Genomic DNA, 21624 nt, shown 5'->3' on the forward strand with positions numbered 1-21624 from the left:
GTAAGAAGGCTAGAAGAAAGGTCAACCTTCTATTATTTCTGGTGTCAGTATTCTGGATCACGGAGGAAGATTTTTTTATTTTAAACAGTTCTAAATCAATCAAGTGACACTAAAAGAACAGGTCCCCTGAAAATGGAAATTTCAATGGAAATACTTTGCAGAACAACCTTTGAGAATAGAAGAACAAAAATCTAGCTACAGGCAGCTTTTGGTTGGTTGGTTGGTTTGGTTTTTATAAGGCAGTTTATATAGCAACATTGTTTATGGTACTGAAACAATGACTACACTTATCATATGAAAACAGAAAAATTCCAATGGCCAAACTTAAATCAGTTAAACCTAGATAAAAGGCATTCTACTCCCTACCATTTAAAGCAGTCACTGTAGATGCAGCAAGAAGCAGTGTTTTCATTTGTAACCTCATTAATAATTACCCTCATTTTACAATGGCTTACCTAATAGCAGCAAATTGAATCCAGATGTCTCTAATCCCAAAACTAGTGCCCTAGCTGCTGGACCATATGAACCACAGTATTAGCCACATTAGACAGTTTTCAAACCTGAAGCTGCACTGATGGTATTCTCAGTTCTGAAAACATCTTTACACTAACAGTCGACTTTTGAGCTGTTTTTTCCGTACACTCAATATCACAATATTCTTCTCCTTTACTTCTGGAAACATCATGTATTTCAAAAGGGTTAAGATAGAATAGAATAGACTATTACAGTTGGAAGGGACCTACAATGATCATCTAGTCCAACTGCCTGACCACTTCAGGGCTGACCAAAAGTTAGAGCATGTTATTAAGGGCATTGTCCAAATGCCTCTTAAACACAGACGGGCTTGGGGCATCAACCACCTCTCTAGGAAGCCTGTTCCAGTGCTTGACCACTCTCTCGGTCAAAAAACGCCTCCTAATGTCCAGACTAAACCTCCCTGGCACAGCTTTGAACCATTCCCACATATCCTATCAGTGGATACCAGGGAGAAGAGATCAGCACCACCCTCTCCACGTTCCCTCCTCAGGAAGCTGTAGAGAGCAATGAAGTCTCCGCTCAGCCTCCTTTTCTCCAAACTAGACAAGCCCAAAGCCCTCAGCCGCTCCTCACAGGACACACCTTCCAGCCCCTTCACCAGCTTTGTCTTCTCCTCTGGACACATTCAAGGACCTTCACATCCTTCTGAAATTGTTGGGCCCAGAGCTGCACACAGTGTTCAAGGCAAGGCCGCACCAACGCTGAATACAGCTGAATAATCACCTCTCTTGACCAGCTGGTCATACTGTGTTTGATGCACCCCAGGACACAGTTTGCCCTCTCGGATGCCAGGGCAAACTGCTGACTCATATTGAGCCTGGTGCTGACCTGCAGCCCCAGATCCCCTTCTGCAGGGCTGCTCTCCAGCCACTCCTCTCCCAGTTTATACTTGTGCCTGACATTACTCTGTCCTAGGTGCAGAATTCAGCATTTTGCCTTGTTAAATTTCATCCCATTAATCATAGCCCAATGCTCCAATCTCTCTAGATCCCTCTGGAAGACGTTCTGTCCCTCAAGACAGTCAGCAGGACCTCCCAGTTTGATATCATCATCAAACTTGCTAAGGTGCATTCAACTCCTGCATCCAGATCATTGATAAATATACTGAACAGGACTGGCCCTAGAACTGAACCCTGAGGAACAGCGCTTGACTGGTCAGCAGTCAGATGTAGCCCCCTTCACTACAACCCTCTGATCTCTGCCCTTCAACCAGTTCTTCACCCAGAGCACCGTCAACCTGCTCATCCTGCAGTTGGACTTGTCCAGAAGGAGGCTGTGAGGGACAGTATCAAAAGCCTTACTAAAATCCAGAAAAACTACATCCACCACTTTACCTTTATCCATTAGGTGGGTGACCTTATCATAGAAGGATATCAAATTAGTTAAACAGAACTTTCCTTTTGTGAACCCATGTTGACTTTGCCTGATGATTGCATTATTCTTTAAATGCCTTTCAATAGCACCCAGTATAATCTTCTCCATAATTTTTCCAGGAACTGAGGTTAGGCTAACAAGTCTGTAGTTCCCTTGGTCTTCCCTCACACCCTTCTTGTAGATTGGGATAACACTGGCTAGCTTCCAGCCAACGGGGACCTCCCCAGACTCCCGAGATGTTTGATAGATGGTCAAGAGGGGTCCTGCCACAACATCCACCAGCTCCTTCAGTACTCTGGGATGAATCCCATCATGCCCCATGGACGTGTGAACATTCAGCTGACAGATTTCTAAGTGTCTGTTTTGGAGCAGGTAAGAACAAATTACAATGATATGACAAACAAAGATGGAAAGATCTAGCTCTAATTTGTTATACCTTAAAATATAAAAATAAGTCAACAAACAAGGATACTGACAAAGCAGTAGGAAGAGGGGCTACAGTCAAAAAGATGCTAGCAAATGACACTTACTTTTCCATCATGACTAACATACTCAGCATATGAAAAAACTTTACGTACCTGTAAGAGCCACTTGCTCAGTTGGATGAAACTTTATCGAATTTACTGTATAAGACAAAGTAAAGTTTTAAGCTAGTATACCACAACAATTATTTCACAGTTTTATCATTAAAAGCACTGAAAAAAATCAAGATCTTCAGTTTCAAGTAACTTTTTGTAGTATAGCAATCTCTTAGGTGAGATAAAGCACAATGGTATTTTATTTGAGTACATAAACCCATGTAGTATCAAGGAAAGCAGCTATAGTTGATTATACAACAATACATGTTTTCTAGCAAGTTATTTCCTGAATCTAGCACAAGTCTTTCATGTTACATGGGATAAACAAACCACATTCAAATAATTGTGTGTAAGCTGACAGGAGATAATGCTCTGGACTTCCATAAAGAGAATTTAAGTATTCATAACTATTTCTAACATATTAAAACTTACTATATGTTACCATCAACTTTCTGATTATTGCTTAAGACTGCAAGAACAAATGCCTAAAAACCTAATGCAAATAATACAAATTAGATTTCAGTCATGCAACCATATGTAATCAAAACATGATTGTTTTAAAATAATCCTGCAAGAATTCTATCAGCCTACAAAACTCTTCTTCATTTTTTATTTCAGTGCATAACACTCAATTACTTTTCATTACTAAGCACTTTCATTTGCAAAATCCTTAAGCTTCTCTTCAACAGTTCTTCAAGAAAGAACTTAGAAACCATTTCCATCCATCATACAAGTAAAATAGATGCTTATATTGTCAGAAGAGTGTGGTGTAATGAGTTTAAAAAGATACTCCTTAAACTGTTCACACTGAACTAACTTAATGGTGCACCAACTGCTGGCACCCAACACATTTGCTCCATTTCAAATTAACTAGCAAATGTAAACAAGAAAAGTTTTACTAAATCAAAAATACTTTTTAAAAATATAATTTATATAAATTTATATTTTTGTATAAATTATAGTGTATATGAATTTTATATTTTAAAAATTTAGTTTACATATAACTGTTTAAATACAGGTTAGAGCTTTTATTATTTATATGGTTATCCAAATATGAATTTAAAAAAAAAATAGCTATCAGCATGAAAATACAAGTGATTGGAGATTTTAAACTGACTTTCTGAAGACTAAAGGTACCCTTCTCCATGCAGAAGGCACCTGAGATATCTGAACAAATTAAAGTGTTACCTGTTGTTTCTATGCATCTATTTATTAGTATCTTTATGCTGTAGGAGCTAGAAGTCATACAGCAGGAAAAAAAGTAGAACTCATGGATGAAGTAGCTGACCACTCTCTGGAAAACTTGTATCTTTGCCACAAAGTTCATGTGATGTGCTCTCTGAGTTACCTAACCAAACATACCAGGTCAATAACTGCGTTCCTCATTTTCTGGGTGCATGACACTACACTCCAGTGTATGATCACTCAATGTGCTCAACTCTCAACAACAAGGTAAAGCTATGGAAAACTGTTCCACCTTTGCTCTGTAAAACCCTATATTGTAATCCTTTGAGAGACAGAAAGGGATAATCAGGTGCTTGTCAAATTAGACACCAAAAATTAAGATTAACATCAAAAACACTCACGGCACCTCTCAAGCGAAGAAGGGCTTTAAAAACACTGTTTCTGAAATAGTCATAATGGTATAGAGGAGGACAAATGCCTATATTGAATTAACTGTCTTCAAAACAAGATTTTAATACTATGCAACAAATTATGTGGGATCACGTATTAAACAAAGAAGTGCAAATAGCTGTTCACCCAGCATCCATATTTTGTACCCCAAATATAACAGAGATCCTGCAATACAGCTCATTTCTGATCACATAAGCTTCTCTCGCTCTGCATATGCATGAGACCTCAGTGAGTTCTGACATTTAAATTAGAAGCGTTGTAATTGTGCCTGTAAATTTCTTTATATGGACTTGTTTATTCATTTAGCATTTACGGAACCGTCTTAATATGCCTCTCCAAGAATGAATCATATTACAAAACATTCTCTCTATGAAGATTAGTGGAACTTCACAACTGATTTGTTAATGATGTTGGCAAACCTGCAAGCGAAACCGCAACAAACATTTTTGTAGTTGTCCAAAACACATTTCCCCCCTGCACTGTTTCCAGTTTTCACAACATGCCCTTATCTTACCTGATCCAACATGCCCTACATACTTGACAAGGCACTTCCCTGTTTCTATGCTCCACAGCAAAGCAGTGTGATCTACAAAGATTAAAAAGTAGGTGTAAATATTGTTACAAACGTGTTTTTCACTTTTAACTGATTCAACAAACAAGTTATCTTTGAATGTAGAACGTACCATACGAAATAGATTTCACATGTAGAACAGACCAAATCCTCTTGATTACCACCCTATATATATAAAACGTAAAAGCTTCCTATCATTATAACTTAATAGGAATCTCCTCAAAAACGTAAAGGTGCTGTCCCAATTGGATTAATTTGCAGTAAGTATTGAAAACCAAATTCTACTTTTGATATTTTTCCTAATTTGGTTACACACTGAAGTTCAGAAAGAACACAGAAAGCATTGTGGTGAAAAAGTCAGGCAGTCGCTACAAACAAGAGTTGTGTGCACAGACTATTTACTTCCTGCACAAAAGTCCCAAATGCATTTAGGTCACTGCAGAGCACTACAAAAACTTACTTATAAAGGGAAGTACTCCAAATACCACTCCTTTATCCTGCCACACCCCAAAACAAATAATTAATATAAGTATTTGTAAGCGGGGAGAACCTTAATGTTGAATTGGAGAATGGCTGTTTCCAAGTTAAATCAGGACAAAGACAAGATGTCCCACACAAAGCAAAATGTGCTCCTCAGTGGGCACATAAAAATGGTAACAGTTCAGTTTATGATGCAGAGGTTTCTGGCCCAAAATATTTATGTTCAGTAAGTGTCTTCAGATTCTGTTCCAGCTTCAAAACACTGTCATTTCAAAATGACCAATTCTAACTGCTTATGGTTTATTTCCCTACTAATTTTCCAAAACCACACAAGCCCCTAGGTTGATTTTTGGGTCATAATAGCTTCAGTGACTTATTCATTAGTACCTGTTCCCTCTCAAGTGGGAAGAAAGGAATCTAGTAAGTTAGTACAAAATCAAAATTAAGATTTTTAGCTGCCCCTACATCCTTAGGCAAAAGCCAGATAGATGAATGTAAGGATACAAGAATATGCAAATTATGACTACATCTACAGCTTCTATAAAAAAAAAGGGTAAACAATACTATGATAAAAAGTCTGAGGGGATCTCTGTATACAGCTGTATAGCATTCCACATAAGAGACCTCTCCAAGGAAGCAGCTCCCCAACGCACCCATTTACACCATCCAACAGGCTAGAGCTGACTCTAAGGAGAGCGTGACCTGCGTGGAAGTTAACTAGCACATACTTCAGAAAGTTCAACAAGGATGCCTGAACCTTCTACAGGTTAAACACATTTCAAGGAAACTCCAATTTATGGATTCTTCAGCTACCGAACTTCTTTAAATCAACTCTTTCAGTGCGGAGCTAAGTATTCAAGTATACTTTCAATCTACCTTTGCTATAGCTTAGGGACTAAACCAGAATTTTCTAAAGATTCAAGCAACACAAAACTTTACCAGCAGATGCAGTTCCCAATACCACTGGTTGAGTTTTCGCGACACTGACATCCCAAATACCATCCCTGTGGCCAATATATTCCTTTACCAGTTGACAGATTGCCCTTGATGTTGTAGTTTTAAAACTGGATACAATCTGAAATAGCAGAAAGACCAACATATTTTTTTCCACATTGACCCAAGATTAAGTAATTATCTCACAAATACAAATAGATACTACCTTTTTCATAATGAATTTTTAGTGTTCTGACAGTTCACTGTTGCCAAAAAATTTGACGTTTGATGATAGGAAAATGAGTTTGGATGCAAACATACCTCTTATTTTCCTTTTTTTTTTAATAACATCCCCCTTTTTACAAAACACAAGATAAACTATTCTGTACTACAATAATGTAATCTTATTGGAGTAGTGAGTTGTACAAATGCAGTGTGCACTTCCCATTCAGTTTGGGTAAAGGAGTATATTTAAAAAATATCAAAACCCATAAAACCTCAAAACTTTCCTTGCCTATTCCCAAATGAGTACATCTGATAACTTAAGACGGTCCACGTTATCAGTGTAATGTCTTTGAAAAAATGTACTTATTACATAATTTAGTAAAATCCAGAAACATTCCCATTTAAAACACTCACTGCTGTTTTGCTTCAGAACTGTACAAAGCTAATCAAATCAATCATTAACCTGAGAACACATACCAGATTATTTGCATAATAAAGTGGGGTTTTTTAAAAAAAGGTATGTCAAACTCATCTAAACATCTGATATGTACATTCCCTCGAAGTCAATGCTATTAGGTGAAAACAGAAGAATTGTTAAATCCAAGTTGGTATGTGCATAAGTAATACCAAATGACAGGAAGGGAAAGTCTAGCAAAAAATGGTAAAACTACAAGGCACTACAGTACAGGAAGGCTGAAAACACTCAGTATGTACAGAAACAAACCAAATTGCAAAAATTGTACATTTTCAGTTAAAGTGGAGTGCAATATTGAAAAACCAAAAAAAAGTTTGCCTTGCTGGAATACTTCCAGAGGCAACTGAAATAGTGGTGAAAGATTACTTCAGAAAGCAAAACCACTGTTAAAAATACCTTATTGTTACCACACAAGTCTTGAAGTTCATAACTGTTCTTTGAGAAAGACTATCTGAAAAGCTTTGTTAAAACTGAAATAAAAAGACTTTGATTTATCAGTGTTTTCTTCTGCATGCAATTATGGGCAGGTATCTGACTGGTTAAGTCAACACCTTCAACACAAATCACATTAAGACTTATCTACAGCTTAGTAAAAGTTAGAAAATTAATTAAGTCTACATTTCAGATACAATAAAGTTAAAATCCCATTAGCTTTTTGGTATCAAAAAAAGAAGGTTTTAAGTATGTCATTAAAGCAAATTACTTCCAAAAAGGTTTTTAAAAGTTAAAGAATATCTGCAAGAGCATTCCAAATCCTGAGCATGTCAGCTTTCCAATGATAAAAATGAAAATGTTCTATTTTAATTCCAAAGTAACAGCTAATACGCATTTTGGTTTCATGGCAGAAGAAGGAACAATTATTATGGACGCACTGAAAAGAATATGGGTTAATGGTAAGGATTGTTAGTTCTGCAGAGTTTCATAGGCTTTGAATACAATCCTACCGATGCAGCCTTCACATTGAATGTAGTCCTTAAACTAAACGGAGTCATGTATGAGAAGTGGAACAGCAGAATTAAGTAAACAGTTAAGGACTAGTATAGTGCTCAGCTCAAATTCCAAACTTGAAGTTTTTCAACTCTCAGCCCCAAACTCAAACTATGATTGCATCCTATCTTACTAATGCTGAGTCAAATCCTCATGCAAAAGTTTTCTAGGAGAAACCATCTCCTAATCATCAACAAGCACAGATTTTCCAAAACTGCTGGAAAGTGGTTTCATTGATCGTTTAATGGCAAGGCTGTAAAACTCCTTTTGGAGTATCAGCTGTCTTGAATGAACACACAAAAGGTAAGAGTTCAAGAACACAGTCTAACACCAAATATTCAGATATAGATATTTATTTAATGCACACTTTTTCTACACATTTTTTTTTCCTTCTTTCTTTCTTTCTGTCCCTCACTTCACATACCAGTAATTGGATAAACTAGATAGTGCCTGGATTACTTCCTGCATCCTTAACCATTCATGAACAATTTTCCAAGAAAGTAAAGGAAATACTTAAATAACATGCAAGTTTCTAAAAAAAGGCCTTTGTACTGCAGGAAATTTTTAAAATAACTTCAGCAGATCTCTGATTATTATATACAAACACAAATGGGCAATCATATTTTGAGTGTTTCACCTTTCCTTCTCTTTCTTAAATCCATATAGTTTCATGTATTTCCTTCTATACAGAGATTTGTTAACACGGAAACAATTGTTTGTCATACAAAAAATTAAAATTGCAAATTGAAACACCATGAAAACAATTGTTTATCATGTAAACTATTGAAAACTGAATACAAATTGAAACAATTGTATGGCAAAGAAATTGAAACACCCTGTAAAAATGTCTCTTAAGCAGACAGGATACATAGAAGTAAGAATGAAAACGGTCAACTCAGGACCAGTCCAGCAGCATTACACTGTGACTGATGAACAGAATTTCCTGTGGAGCAACATTAAGCAGTGAAGTCAAAAACTACATCTTCCAAAAAGTTTTATTCCTTTCAACTGCTGGGTGAAGAAATACCTTGCTTTAAGAGTCCTTTTCCCGAAGGAAAACAACCAGAGATCCTGGAAGTTAGTTTACGAAAGAGCAAGTTACAACATTTCAGTCTATTTTAGGACTCTGCATAAACTGTTAATGTTTTCCTGAAGTCTTAACAACTGTCATAGCAAGGGATTGTTAACATAACATCAGCAACACGCATCTTGTTAAGATCAAAACATGAATTTCACACAGCTATTCCTGCATCTACCTGCAGTTAAATCACTAGATCTTGCCCATTAACACATACAAAAAATTATTTTCAGAATACCAAGCTCTAAATCTACTCTATCTGTTCAGGATTTTGACACTGCTAGATAATCCCTGCTGCTAAAAGCACTCTTTTCTGATATGAGTTTTGCCAACTTAATATTCAGACTCCTAACTCAGCTCAGGGATGAAAAGTATCCAGGTATGGGAATTTTCCTTGAAGGACTAATTAAGCATGTTTCCCTCAGCATTTTCCCCAAGAAAATGAACAGATTGCTTTAGTCTTAGCATGTTTTACCAATATTAAAGCAGTCAGGGATCAGCTTTCTCATTAGAACAAGCGAATATTGAAAGCTCTTTTCAGAACAAACCTGAACTCTTTATAGGTTGGCAATCAGAAAAATGTAATCATGTGCAATTACACAAAACAACTGGTTTGTAAAACTTAAGTCTCTTGTAATTTCCCACAGGGAAAAAAAAAAAACCGAAACCCAAATAATTTTAAAAAAGACTTCTGACAGGTTTTAAATGAGGCATAACAGTATAAAGGATAGGTTGAAGAGAAAAGTTGTGATCCACTACCCCACTGAGTTTGGAACACAACCCATTTTTGGTGAACGGCATTGTTCATTCAATGTTCATAAAAATATAGACAGCAGAATTTCAAAGCTGTTGAACCTTTAAAATTTGTCAAATGTCATTTTCACAGATAGGGAACTCTAACTGCATCCAGTCAGGATACAGATGAAAAGATCGTAAGTTTGTTAGAAATTTAGTTATAGTCTTTCCTGACTTTTCGCTATAGTCTCTTTGTGGGTCAAAAGACAAAGGTTACAGCTTTGACTCTTCTGTGTAGGAAGGAAGAGGTGGTCAAAATAAAGCCAATCCCATGAAGTGCAGAAAGGTTTCAAAGAACACACTGGACAGAGATGCTCTCAACTTTATCATTTCCCTCAGCTCTCCTCTCTACCCCTCCATAAATTCTGATTCAAAGTTGTAGAAAGAAACGTACCAGCACATTCAAACATCTGTTGGTTATCAATTGATATAATAGGTATGTACGATGTCTATAATAAGGTATTAAATTCTTCATGTTCCACTACTCATGACTATTTTGCTGTGCATGCACATCAGAACGCTGGGAAGCAAAGCAGTTACCCAGGAGTCTCCACCCCATACTTCCCAGCTTCCCACGCAGAAGTTGCGAGGTCCACCTGCCTTGCCTGGGAAAGAATGTGAGCGCTACATTGCAAGCAAGCAAAAGAAGACAAGCATATAACACCAGCCTTTAAAAAAACAAAACCAAAACAAAAAACCAAAACCCCCAACACTACACCAGAGAAAGTACTAATTCATAACTACATAGTAGGTGTACTAATACTACGTTGTCCCTATTAATATCATATTGTCCCTATTTAAGTGGCCTCATTAAAGAATTCGTAAATCATTAACTCTTAAGAAAAAGGAAGAGGCACCTCTATGCATCAGATTGGCAAGAATAAAAAAAAAGTTTGAAAACCAGTAAAATAAAAAGGAGACCAAATAAAACACAGTAACTTAGATCTATTTCACCACGCTACTCTTACTCTCGAACTTTCAGGCTACTTAACAGATGGTATTTCCAAGACACCTACAGTCATCCCATAACCACACATTAGCCTGCAACACAGGTCGCCACAGAGCTTCTTACATAGTTGGTTCATGTACCACATCCCACTGTGGTTTCCTCACACTTCATTTACCCTTAATAATGTATCATTAAATGACCCTGAGATAGGGCAAAAAGAGTAGCAGGTAAACAACAACAACAATTTCGAAAATTGAAAAAGGGGAAAGAAAGAGGAAAACAAAAATACCAGACAGATGCAGATGTGCAAAATGGAAAAAAAAAAAAAAATCAGAAAGGGTAGCTGTGCTGATACCAGATTAAAAAAAAAGATCAGTAGCTACTAATATGCAAGGCTTGCAATGTAAAGGAAACAAAATGTTCTAGTCTCATAGTTAAAAAACAAAAATAATTTGAAAAAAAACAACCTATAATAGTACACATATAGATGCCTACTTAAATCCCCATTTCAACTGCAATACCCAAATCTTTACTCAAAAATTCACTACCCACTCAGTTCGCTATTTCCCTCATGAAATGGAATTTTTTTTTTTAGTTCTCTTTACAAAAGAGAAATCCCACATACACACGTGTGCACACACTCTCTCCCATCCAACATTCATTTTTTTAAAAAGGTGAGCAATTATTGTAAAAACGTCATATAGTATGGTTGAAGTAATGGGTAATTGATGAATCCAAGACAAACATACTGCTCCTCATGAGGCAGATTTACTTAAAGAACAGCACTACTCAGCTTAAAGAAACCACGATTTACAACTTAAGGACAGCCATGTTAGTCTCATGAGTACACATTGATGAGTAGAGGTTTAATTTATCTCATACCTTGCTAGTAGATGCCTTGTAAGTTGTCTTTAATTTCTGAGAAAGCTGACTGGTACTATGACTGGCTGTTGAGACAAATAAATTCAAAGGAAGATATTTCAAATATAGCATTAGCTTATTTGTAGAAGTAACTGGCATTAATTCCCTTCAATAAGATTCTAAGTTTTGGGCAGCAAAAGTACAAAAAAAGTAAATTCAAAAATACTAGTTTAGGATTCTTTGTGGTTCTCTTACCTTTTGTTTTCAGTTGTCCTTTGCTCAGTTCAGCTCCATCAATTGTCTGTCCTTCAGCTGCTAAACGCTCATTCAGTGTATCAATCTCTCTACGTACTAACAAAAAAATTCACATTAATACAAAAAATTGAGTATCATTAACATACCATTTAAGAATCGTTATGGTTAGTAAGTAATCTATTTTATGCTAAGGACAGGAAAAGAGATCAACTGTGATTTTATAGAAGCAGGTCTCACCAAGACATAAACCAAGACTCATGCTGAATTTTCCAGAGATCAACCTTGACCCAGATTCCAATGAAAGTATTGGTGGCTTCTAATTACTGTTACTTTTACTAATAAATGTGGCTAAGGGTTAACAAAACAGCTTCGGTGAAATAAATGGCACCCTGTATTGAATTAAATCCAACAGAAGACAGAAAAACTGCAGCATCATAAATATTTTAGCCACAGAATTAGTATGGCATTTCTTGACAAAGATTTTATTAATCACAAAATAGTATTCTCCCCTGAAAGCCTGTCTACTTTTAAGAGTTTCAGTAAGAAAAGTAGTGCAGAAAATGTCTATTTTTTATACCTTGAAATGGATTTTAAAAAAATACAGTATGACATATACATTTTACATTCAACTGTTTTAGAAACACTAAAATATTTTCACTGCACATCACACAAAGCATGTATTTGTAACAAGAATATGCTTTTATGTCAATTATTTATAACTCTCACCAGTGCCATTTCAACTCAAGACAGAGTGATGGCATAGCTAAACCAAATCAGGTACTCGTAAATGATTTCCACTGGCTGGGCTGGTTTAAAGTTGCTCAACTTCATTTTATAAAGAACATTTTCAGAGGCTTATAGTTTTTCCTCAAAATCTGGGCTGATACTCTTTAAGTGAGAGTGAAATCTTATTGAGAGGATTTAACCAAGCAGGTTTTCACTGTTCCTGAGAATAAGTCTAGGCCTGTCTTTGCACAAATCCTTAGGACTTCTTTTAAAAAAAGTCTTTCACTCCCAGGCTTTGAAATGTTGGAGAACCTTAGAGGTACGATTCTTGCCATTTCTGAGAAATTCACTGAAGTCTCAGTTCTAAGTACTAGAAAAGTCAGTTTACTTCCATACCACATCCAAGTGCTTGAAGTGAGCAAAGCAAGGTTCTCTTTCCTGTCTATCCAGTCACATAAACCTAAACTTTTATAAAACAGACAATATGAAAGAGAAGTAAACAAAGAGACAGGCTTGTAGTAACAGATGACTGAAACAAACAAGCCAGTCAGATACAATAATTGCCTGAAACGATTAAGACTGAATCCTGGAAGGCATAAGAAAAGGAAGAAACTAGAAATAAGTTGTAATAAGGGAAAGGGAGTATATGAAAAGCCAGGGAGGAAAAACCTGACATACTCTACGTACAGTAACCGCAACACTAGCGTAGGAATTAGACCAAGAACAAAAAATAACAGACTGAGCATCAGAAAATAAAAATTTAGAATTTGTCAGGGGTGTAGAAAGATCACAAAGGCCAGGAATGAACAAGAACTGTAACGTGAAGAAAGAAGAAGAAACAGAAATGGAATGGATGGAAAATAGTCATATTCTGGAGGGTACAGACAAATTCACCACATGTTTTTTGATGAACATTTTTGAAGGTTGGGGAGGGAAACCCTACTTTTCTTGCTACCAGTCAACTTCTCAGCAGAAGGCTAAGAACTCAGTTGTGCAAACTGTCAACTCCATATATTTTTTAGTGACAATAAGCCTTTAACCAACACAATCACAGGTTTTAAGAGGATAAAAAACCAGCACAATTTCAAAAAGCACACAAGAATCTTTTTTTAACAGGAGTGTTTGGTTTAACTGTGGGAACTGATTAGGTGTGGAAAAAAATTTGATTTAGAGCAAAATCAACCCGATTCCGCAATTCAGAAGCAAAACCACGCAACACAGCTTCCAAAATCCAGCAAGGAAAAATCGAGCAGAGGCTTGACTGTATGACTGCCTGCGTTACTTTGGATGCTCTCACATCACCTTGGATCACTCACATTGCCATATGATTGCACTGTCATTAAACAAATAACATTTTTTGCAGATAACACCTCGAATTTTTATCTGAGTGCTGGACTTCAAAATTCATGAACAGTTGCAGGTGCTGGTTAGGCAAAACCACAACCACATTTTATACTTTTTCAAGTAAGACACTTTTCCAGTTGTATTTACTTATATTAGAGCATTACAATTAAGCCTGTAAATATACAACAAAGCTACAGACTTCAATGGCTGAATGGAGTTACTGCCAGATTGACATGGTATATACCAGAGCCTACAGTGATAAGAGACAGACACTTCAATTTCTTTGCCTAAGAGTCAAGGAGGATGACACACATCAGTTCTCACTGCTTGCATCAAAGAACTAAGTGATTTTTCTGAACAGGTACAAACTCCATCTTTGGCTACAGTTCAAAACAACTCTTAAACTCCTCTCAGAAAAGCTGCACTAATTACACTACAGTATTCAAGGTGAGCATCTCAATTAGCACTGCTATATTCTAAATCCAAACAATTCATAAGTTGCTGGAAAAAACAGATACTCACATTCCAAATTTTCAATATACAGGTTTTCAAACTCCCGCTCTATTTGTCCAAAAAGTTCAAGGAGTGTATTCCTGACAGAAGATGGTAGTTTAGAATCCTAGGAGGCAAAATATCAGGGTTTATATTTTTCTTTACATATATTTTAATGTAGTTATCCTTCAATCTTAAAGTGATTTTAATAGCTCTCGCCACCTCCCAGCAAGGAGAGAAATTAAAACTACTAGTAGTGTAGAACACAAAACAAAAAGCTCTATGCATCATAAAATTATTCATTTTACATACTCTATTTCAAGGGTTAGAAATCAAATCACCTGTGGTTTTTTTTTGTTTTTACTAGAGAAACATTATAAAACCAAGATATGTGTACAACCCATTAAAAAAAAAAAAAAAAAGGTGGAAAAATAGTTACAATATAATGTCAAGGCATTTCCAGTTCAAGAAGAAAGAATACCTTTGGTTGACAAAGTCATTCGGAAGTGGACTACACATTAGGTTAGGAAGGTGTCATCACAAAGCACCTCATTACTGAGCTTGAGACAAACTAACCTTTTAAACATATTTTTAACATTTACCTATTTTTGTCACTAACCATAACTAAATGCGAAGATAACTGCAATTTCTAATCCTTCCCTCCCCAGGTATTATTCAAGCATCTTCTCTTCATAGAAAGTATTTTGAAGCGAATTCACAGAGGAGGGCTGGTTTTTATTCCTCAGCATAATCAACATAGCAACTCTGAAGCAAAAAACCAAGTATGTAATAAAACCACTAACACAGGGTTTATATGATCTAAGCTCAATACACAGCTTGACCACAACTTTCTGTTGGCAAGTTATTTCAATTTTATTCATCTGTCTATAAAACAGAGATCAGCACCACATTTTCCCCAAACAAATGCATACCATACCCAAAACAAGTACTGTTTTCTTTCTGTTGGGAGTCAAGTTTCTCACTATATCGGTGATTCTGTTATCAAATACTGTTGAGCAGACAGTAAGTAAAGCAGAAGACAACTGACTGCAGTACACTGAGAATCTAGTACTCACTAGTAGAATCATAGTTGTTCACTATGTAAATAAATTCTAACTAAACCTGTTCTATTCTTCAGTTGCTGGTGGACCACAACATGTAAGTTAGCTTACTGCACTTATTATTTATCTATGTAGCCAGCTATGAACTTTTTTTAAAAGAAGCTTTCACTTACCTGAGCCTTACCCTAACAATGAAAAAAGTTCAACTACTCTTTTGTAGCATATCTAACCCATCACCTCAGAATTCAGTAAGACAACATCTTATTACTGGACAAACCTATAAATAATGCAGCTGTATTCAAAAACTGAGAAATATCTATGCAAGAAAACAAGTTACCAAATTTCAAAGTGAAATTAATATGGTATCATGCATACCATATTATCAATATATCAATGTTCATCTATCAAATATACAGGGAACGTGCCTATCAGCAAAAGCATGTAATTTCAAAATCTTGAAATCACCAGCTATGAGCAAAAAAAGAAAATTGAGTCAGCTTCTGCCACAGCACAAACCACTATTTCAAGTCTAGAAGTACAGAAGAAGCATTACTAGAATGGGAGTACAAACGTTAGCACAGGACACCACCCAAATTCGAATGAACTTCATTATTCAATGCATGTTTATGGATGATTATAGCTCGCTTTCTTCTTAAGCGTTCCAGCAAACCCAAACCAAAAGAACTCGGTTCCCTCCCTAAACTGACTGACTGGGGAGGACGCGTGTGCTCACCAGCCACCGGAGGGCACCAGCCACCGTGCGCCTGCAACCGAGTCAGCGCCCAACCACCTGAGCTGCATCTCGCTCGCATTTTGGTTCATCCAGTCAACTGATCGTCTTCAGAAACAGTTAGCCTACCATGGTCCCGATTTTGTAAATTATTTCTGAACATCAATTTTAAAGAGAAGAGCAAGAGAAACCACTAACAGCCATGACTGACACAGAGCAATCTGCTTTGTGCGTAAGTCAGTTTTACACCAGTTTCACTGCTACTTGAAGCTGTGGCGCTGTGCTGAAAGAGGTGGCACTATGCTCCTTAAGACCCCCTAGGATATTCCTTTCTGCATCTTCATCTGCCTCTCCCTTGAGACAGTACTTCTGTTCATGCATTCACAGCCAACCAGAACGTGAAACAGATCCTGATTAAAACCAACTTCAGACAAAACTGATTAAACAAGAATACAAATGAAACACTATTAAGAGAAACACTGAAGTTAGACAAATTATTTCTGATTCAATTACCCAATAACTCCATACAGCAATGTTATGAAAGAAATTAAGTTATCCTACAACTTTTCAAACAGAAAAGATGTAGGAAAGGTTTTCAATCCACTTCAGAGCCTGAAAGCATGAGCAAATCTAAACCTGTCCTAAAGTAAAAAAACACATCCACTTCCTTTACTCTCTTTAAAGTTGGCATTATTTAAATTAGCTCATTAAAATACCATGTAATAATGTTGTTTATCTGCCAAAGTACTTATCTAGATCTTATGCAGTTTACAGCTCCACTGTGAAGGGGCATTAATACTCTCTATTCCTTAAGATCTGTCACCAGTTGTTCAAGGTTAAAGGTCAACAAAATTAAGTAAGATGATACATAAAATATTTGCATACTATAGCATAATACACTTATAGTTTGATAAGAAATACTAAAACAGCTTAAAATTTTGGTTTACTACATTGAAATGACAGCATGCCTTGAACTCAGCTGCCTTTCACTCCTTTCCTGTAGGCTGTAACAGTCCAAATGCATGAACAGTTTTCTATCCAAGTACTGAATATTCTCCAACTTCTAGATGACTAGAAGCAACAACTTCAGCTCTGTTAGTGACCAGAAAACTAACGCTATAATTTACTGAATAATAGATTCAATTAAAAAAAAAAAATTCAAATGTCACAACACTGAGAAAAACACAAGGTTTTCCCTGCAGAGTCCAGAAAGCAAGGTTTCTCATAGCTAAACACTGCTAGTATTTCAAACCACCTCTCTGATAAAGATCAAGTTTTGCATCATCTTTGCCAGGCCCGCATTAACACTGTGTAGTCAATTTGACAATAAATAGTTTTCAAACTGGTATTTGCTTATCTTTGGCAGGACTATTTCAAACACTTCCTACAGTAGCCTTACCTACAGTTAATCCCAATATTGTTATCTGAAACACTCCACTTGGCTTCAGACTGCATCCACTATACAGACTGACATGATTAAGAAAATTACAGAAGTGTGTGGTAGTTGTTCCTTCCCAAATTCAAACGTATGAAATCAAGAATCAATCTTCAACTTTGGAGGGGGTGGTGCATGCAGCTAAACAAATAAGCTGTTCCTTTGTGTTTCTTCATGGTTTTATCATTCATGTAAGAATACACAAAAGCCAATAAAAAGTTCCACGGGTCTGAATACAACCTCAAACACTGTCAACATCCACGTCAGTGGTCTCCAAAGACAGTCAGCAGTTGCAAGCAAGAAAGTCTGATGTTCCTGCAGCTTTACTGGGCCTATTTCATTACTTAAGTTTATTTAATTTCCTCGCATAGAAAACACCGAAGTTACCCAAGCAGCAGTGTGTATCTTACCTGCCCTTCCAACATGTCTCTCTGCAGTCCTGCCCTTTCTTGCTCGGAACTGTTGGTTCTTCGGATTGAAAGACTGTGTGATTTACGTTTCTGCTTTGCTTGACGAGCAGATGCACAACTTCCACTTTCTATTGGCATTACTTCAAAAAAACAGCTTCACAGAGGCTCCTATGATAAACTGAGGACAAGCATTACACATTACAAATTGCTTTGCCAAAGTTTAAATATTTTTCTTAAAATAGAAATATTTAGTTCTATTAAATTTTGGAGTTATTTGGGTTGTTATTAAAAAGAAGGGAACCCTATAACTTACAGCTATTCTTCAAACAACATTAAGTTCAAAAACACATATGCATGTATGTAAATAAAGTGGAATCACTTCTGCATTACTTATTCATCAGCTAACAAACCTCCACAAAAGGAAAATAAATTCCACTACCTTGCTCATTTTGGAGAACACTAGCAGAGACAGCCCCAAAATGCTTCAGGAAACAACTATTATGCATACTGTATTTCACCGAAATGCATGCAAAATTAAAACCCAGCTGGAAAATGAAAGCAAACAGACATGATAATTTAGGGACACTGTCAGGTTAAAAATATATTATGCAACATTAAGTGTTAGTATACAAAATTTAATAGATGTGCCTATTCACACATAAGCAGAAATTAATTTTAATGACAGAAGTTCTGACAACTACTTTCCACCATTTTCAACAGCTCACAGTTTCACTTTCTTGATAGTAAAAGTGCCCATGAACTTATGAGAAGAGTGAAAGTGCACCTGACTTACCAGGCTGTTGTTGTTAATTTCTGTCATCTTGTTAAAGCCAAATATGCATTTTAATATCCCTAAAAACCCCTGACAGTATCACCAATTAATATTACCATGCATGATCTACTGCTTTCCCCTGTTTAAGAAAAATCAAATTATGTTTGATTTATTGCATAAAGGTGAGGAATATGTTCTTTACTGTGAAAATCTTGGTTTTTAGAAACATTTAATTACTGGAATTTTTTTTTAATTTAAACCTGATATTCAACAGAAATTGATTTCAGTTTCATAGGGTACCAGTTGTTAAACATTTCAAATGTTTTAGGATTGATTACTCAAATTTTTCAGTCACGAACATTGAGAACAAAATAAAAATTCATTCTCCAGCATAAACAATTTCTGAAACAATTACAACATAAAATAGCTGCAATAGTCTGCAGAGAAATAGGAGAGCAGAGTTGGCAAAGCTAACAAGGCAACTGAGCTTCCTTTTAAATAAGTTGATCAGAGAAAATTTAAACCAAACCCAGGGCCACTTCCAATTTAAGATCCGCCAACACACTAGATCTCAAGCTAGGAATGAGCACCATCGTTATGAACAAGACTAGGCATTAACCAGTTAGGTGGTTTTGAAATGGTATTTTCAGCTTTTTAACATATCATAAAGCCAAGGAAAAGCATACCTTACCAAAAACACACGAATAAGAACAGCTTTAAATCTGCTTTGGCTTTTATATCACAAAATAAAAATATATAAAGATATATAAATTTATATCAAGACTAGATATAGTTACGGTTTTGATGTCCATCCATCCTCAAATTTTCTCATTAAAAGACTTGATATTTTAATTAGCTTTTGGAACACCCATGTTCCAGTAACCTGACACCAATTCCATAGTAAATCTGAAATAAAACTCAGGCACCAGTATCTTGTACTGCACTGAGATGATTTTGTTCATCTCCTCTGGACTCTGCACCGTCCTTCCCTGCACCTAATCCCATCAGAGCTTTTTATGTGTGATTAATCAGTAGTAACTATTTAGCTATATTCACAAATTAAAGAAGAAAGAAGAAAAAGAACTACCATTGGGCAGTTTCTTATTTGACTAGATTTCTTTTTTCACTGTGGCTAGATTCCTCTACCATAGAAAGACAGGACTGAAATTAAAAAAGCCCATGCCATAAACAAGTTACTGCCAATTTTCTGGGCTTCACTAAGTATCTTCCTGTTCTTGGACATATGGTCAAGAATTAGGAACAGGTTTTCAATGCTCATCACATTTCTATTTCTTTTCAAAACATGATCAGATCCCAAACACAATCCCCAATCCCATCTCCCTTGGGAACAACTCTTTCAATGGCTTTCAGTTTACTGGTTTCTGCAGTGTTCGGGATTGCTTTTTAAGGCCCAAAGAACCAAACTCTGTGCACACACATAGATGTGTTAAACGGTTTTATATCTATACATACACATAGTTACATATAATCACATAAATCAATTAACAGTTTCACTTAAGCTCTGTGAAAAAAAATATAACTTCCAATTCCTGCCAGATATGGCCCCTGAGCTGTAGTTATGCACAGAGATGTTAATATGGTTTATGCCTTACCAGGCATTGTTTTAAATATATTAACTTCCATTTGCCCTCTACTGCCAAACTACTTTATTTTAGAGGACTTTACCAAGAAATACCCTTTTCTGGATTGCTTCATAAAATCATAGAATGCTTTGGGTTGGAAGGGACCTTTACAGGTCATGTAGTCCTTCCCTCCCTGTAATAAGCAGGGACATCTTCAACTGCCTCAGGTTGCTCAGAGCCCTGTTCAGCCTGGCCTTGAATGTTTCCAGGGATGAGGCATCTACCACCTCTCTGGGCAACCTGTTCCAGTATTTCACCACCCTCACTGTAAAAAAAATCTTCCTTATATCTAATCTAAACCTACCATCTTTTAGTTTAAAACCATGACCCCTTGTCCTGTCAGTAAAGGCCCTGATAAAAAGTCTCTCTCCGTCTTTCCTGTAAGCCCGCTTTAAGTATTGAAAGGCCACAATAAAGTCTCCCCAAAGACTCCTCTTTTCCAGGCTAAACCACCCCAACTCTCTCAACCTTTCTTCATAGGAGAGGTGTTCCAGCCCACTGATCATTTTTGTGGCCCTCCTCTGGACCCACTCTAACAGGTCCACGTCTTTCTTCTACCATTGGTTACAGCTGGCTTTCTGGGCTGCAAGCGCACGTTGCCGCCTCATGTCTGGTTTTTCATCCACCAGTATCCCAAAGTCCTTCTCCACAGGGCAGCTCTCAATCCCTTCATCCCCCAGTCTGTATTGATATTGGGGATTGCCCCAACCCCGGTACAGGACCTTGCACCTGGGCTTGTTGAACTTCATGAGCTTCGCATGAGCCCACTCCTCAAGAATGTCTAGGTCCCTCTGGATGGCATCCCTTCCCCTGCAGTCAATCAACTGCACCACTCAGTATCAGTACGTACAGATTTGGCAGCTATACATGGTAGCATGTAGAATTTAAAGGGACACAGTCAAATGCATGAGATTACATTTTTACATAGAGAAATTCTCACATTAACTACACAAAAGTTTCTATGTTCACAGCTCATAAGCAAACAGAAACGATTAGGTAAGGAACATCTCCACTATAGTATCCATTTGTTAGCAACACTGCACCTGCAGCCAGTGTCACTGACAGTAACGGCACTCTCCTCATGCACCAGCATGACCACATCACTCATGCACTGTTCTGGAGAGAGTAAGCATGCACACTCTTCCCCAGGCTCTGCGAGGGGGTGCCTACAGCCATAGCAAAGCTGCAACCCAAGAGGCAACAAGCAGGCATGTGCATACAGAGGAGAAGCTGAAGGGGGACTAGAGTCACTGCCTTTAACGTTGTTCTGAATTACAC

General features: G+C 36.8%; 1 protein-coding gene across 5 annotated transcripts in view; it reads right to left on the reverse strand.

Annotated features, from left to right (window-relative positions):
* Nucleotides 1-21624, reverse strand: part of WDR37 (WD repeat domain 37) — a 48468-nt gene that overhangs the window by 20943 nt on the left and 5901 nt on the right. For 2 of the 5 annotated variants that reach the window (XM_074868110.1, XM_074868122.1), the window contains 7 exons: nucleotides 17932-18109; nucleotides 14326-14422; nucleotides 11734-11829; nucleotides 11500-11564; nucleotides 6115-6250; nucleotides 4639-4710; nucleotides 2490-2534 (listed from right to left, as the gene is read on the reverse strand). In XM_074868110.1, coding sequence (XP_074724211.1) covers nucleotides 2490-2534; nucleotides 4639-4710; nucleotides 6115-6250; nucleotides 11500-11564; nucleotides 11734-11829; nucleotides 14326-14422; nucleotides 17932-18069 — 649 coding nt within the window. In that variant the 5' untranslated portion in view covers nucleotides 18070-18109. Of the gene's footprint in view, nucleotides 1-2489; nucleotides 2535-4638; nucleotides 4711-6114; nucleotides 6251-11499; nucleotides 11565-11733; nucleotides 11830-14325; nucleotides 14423-17931; nucleotides 18110-18370; nucleotides 19640-21624 lie in introns of those variants that run through there. The other 3 variants (XM_074868131.1, XM_074868141.1, XM_074868149.1) reach the window with 3 other exon arrangements.

The sequence above is a fragment of the Strix uralensis genome, chromosome 1 (assembly GCF_047716275.1).
Source record: "Strix uralensis isolate ZFMK-TIS-50842 chromosome 1, bStrUra1, whole genome shotgun sequence".
NCBI classification, from domain to species: domain Eukaryota; kingdom Metazoa; phylum Chordata; class Aves; order Strigiformes; family Strigidae; genus Strix; species Strix uralensis.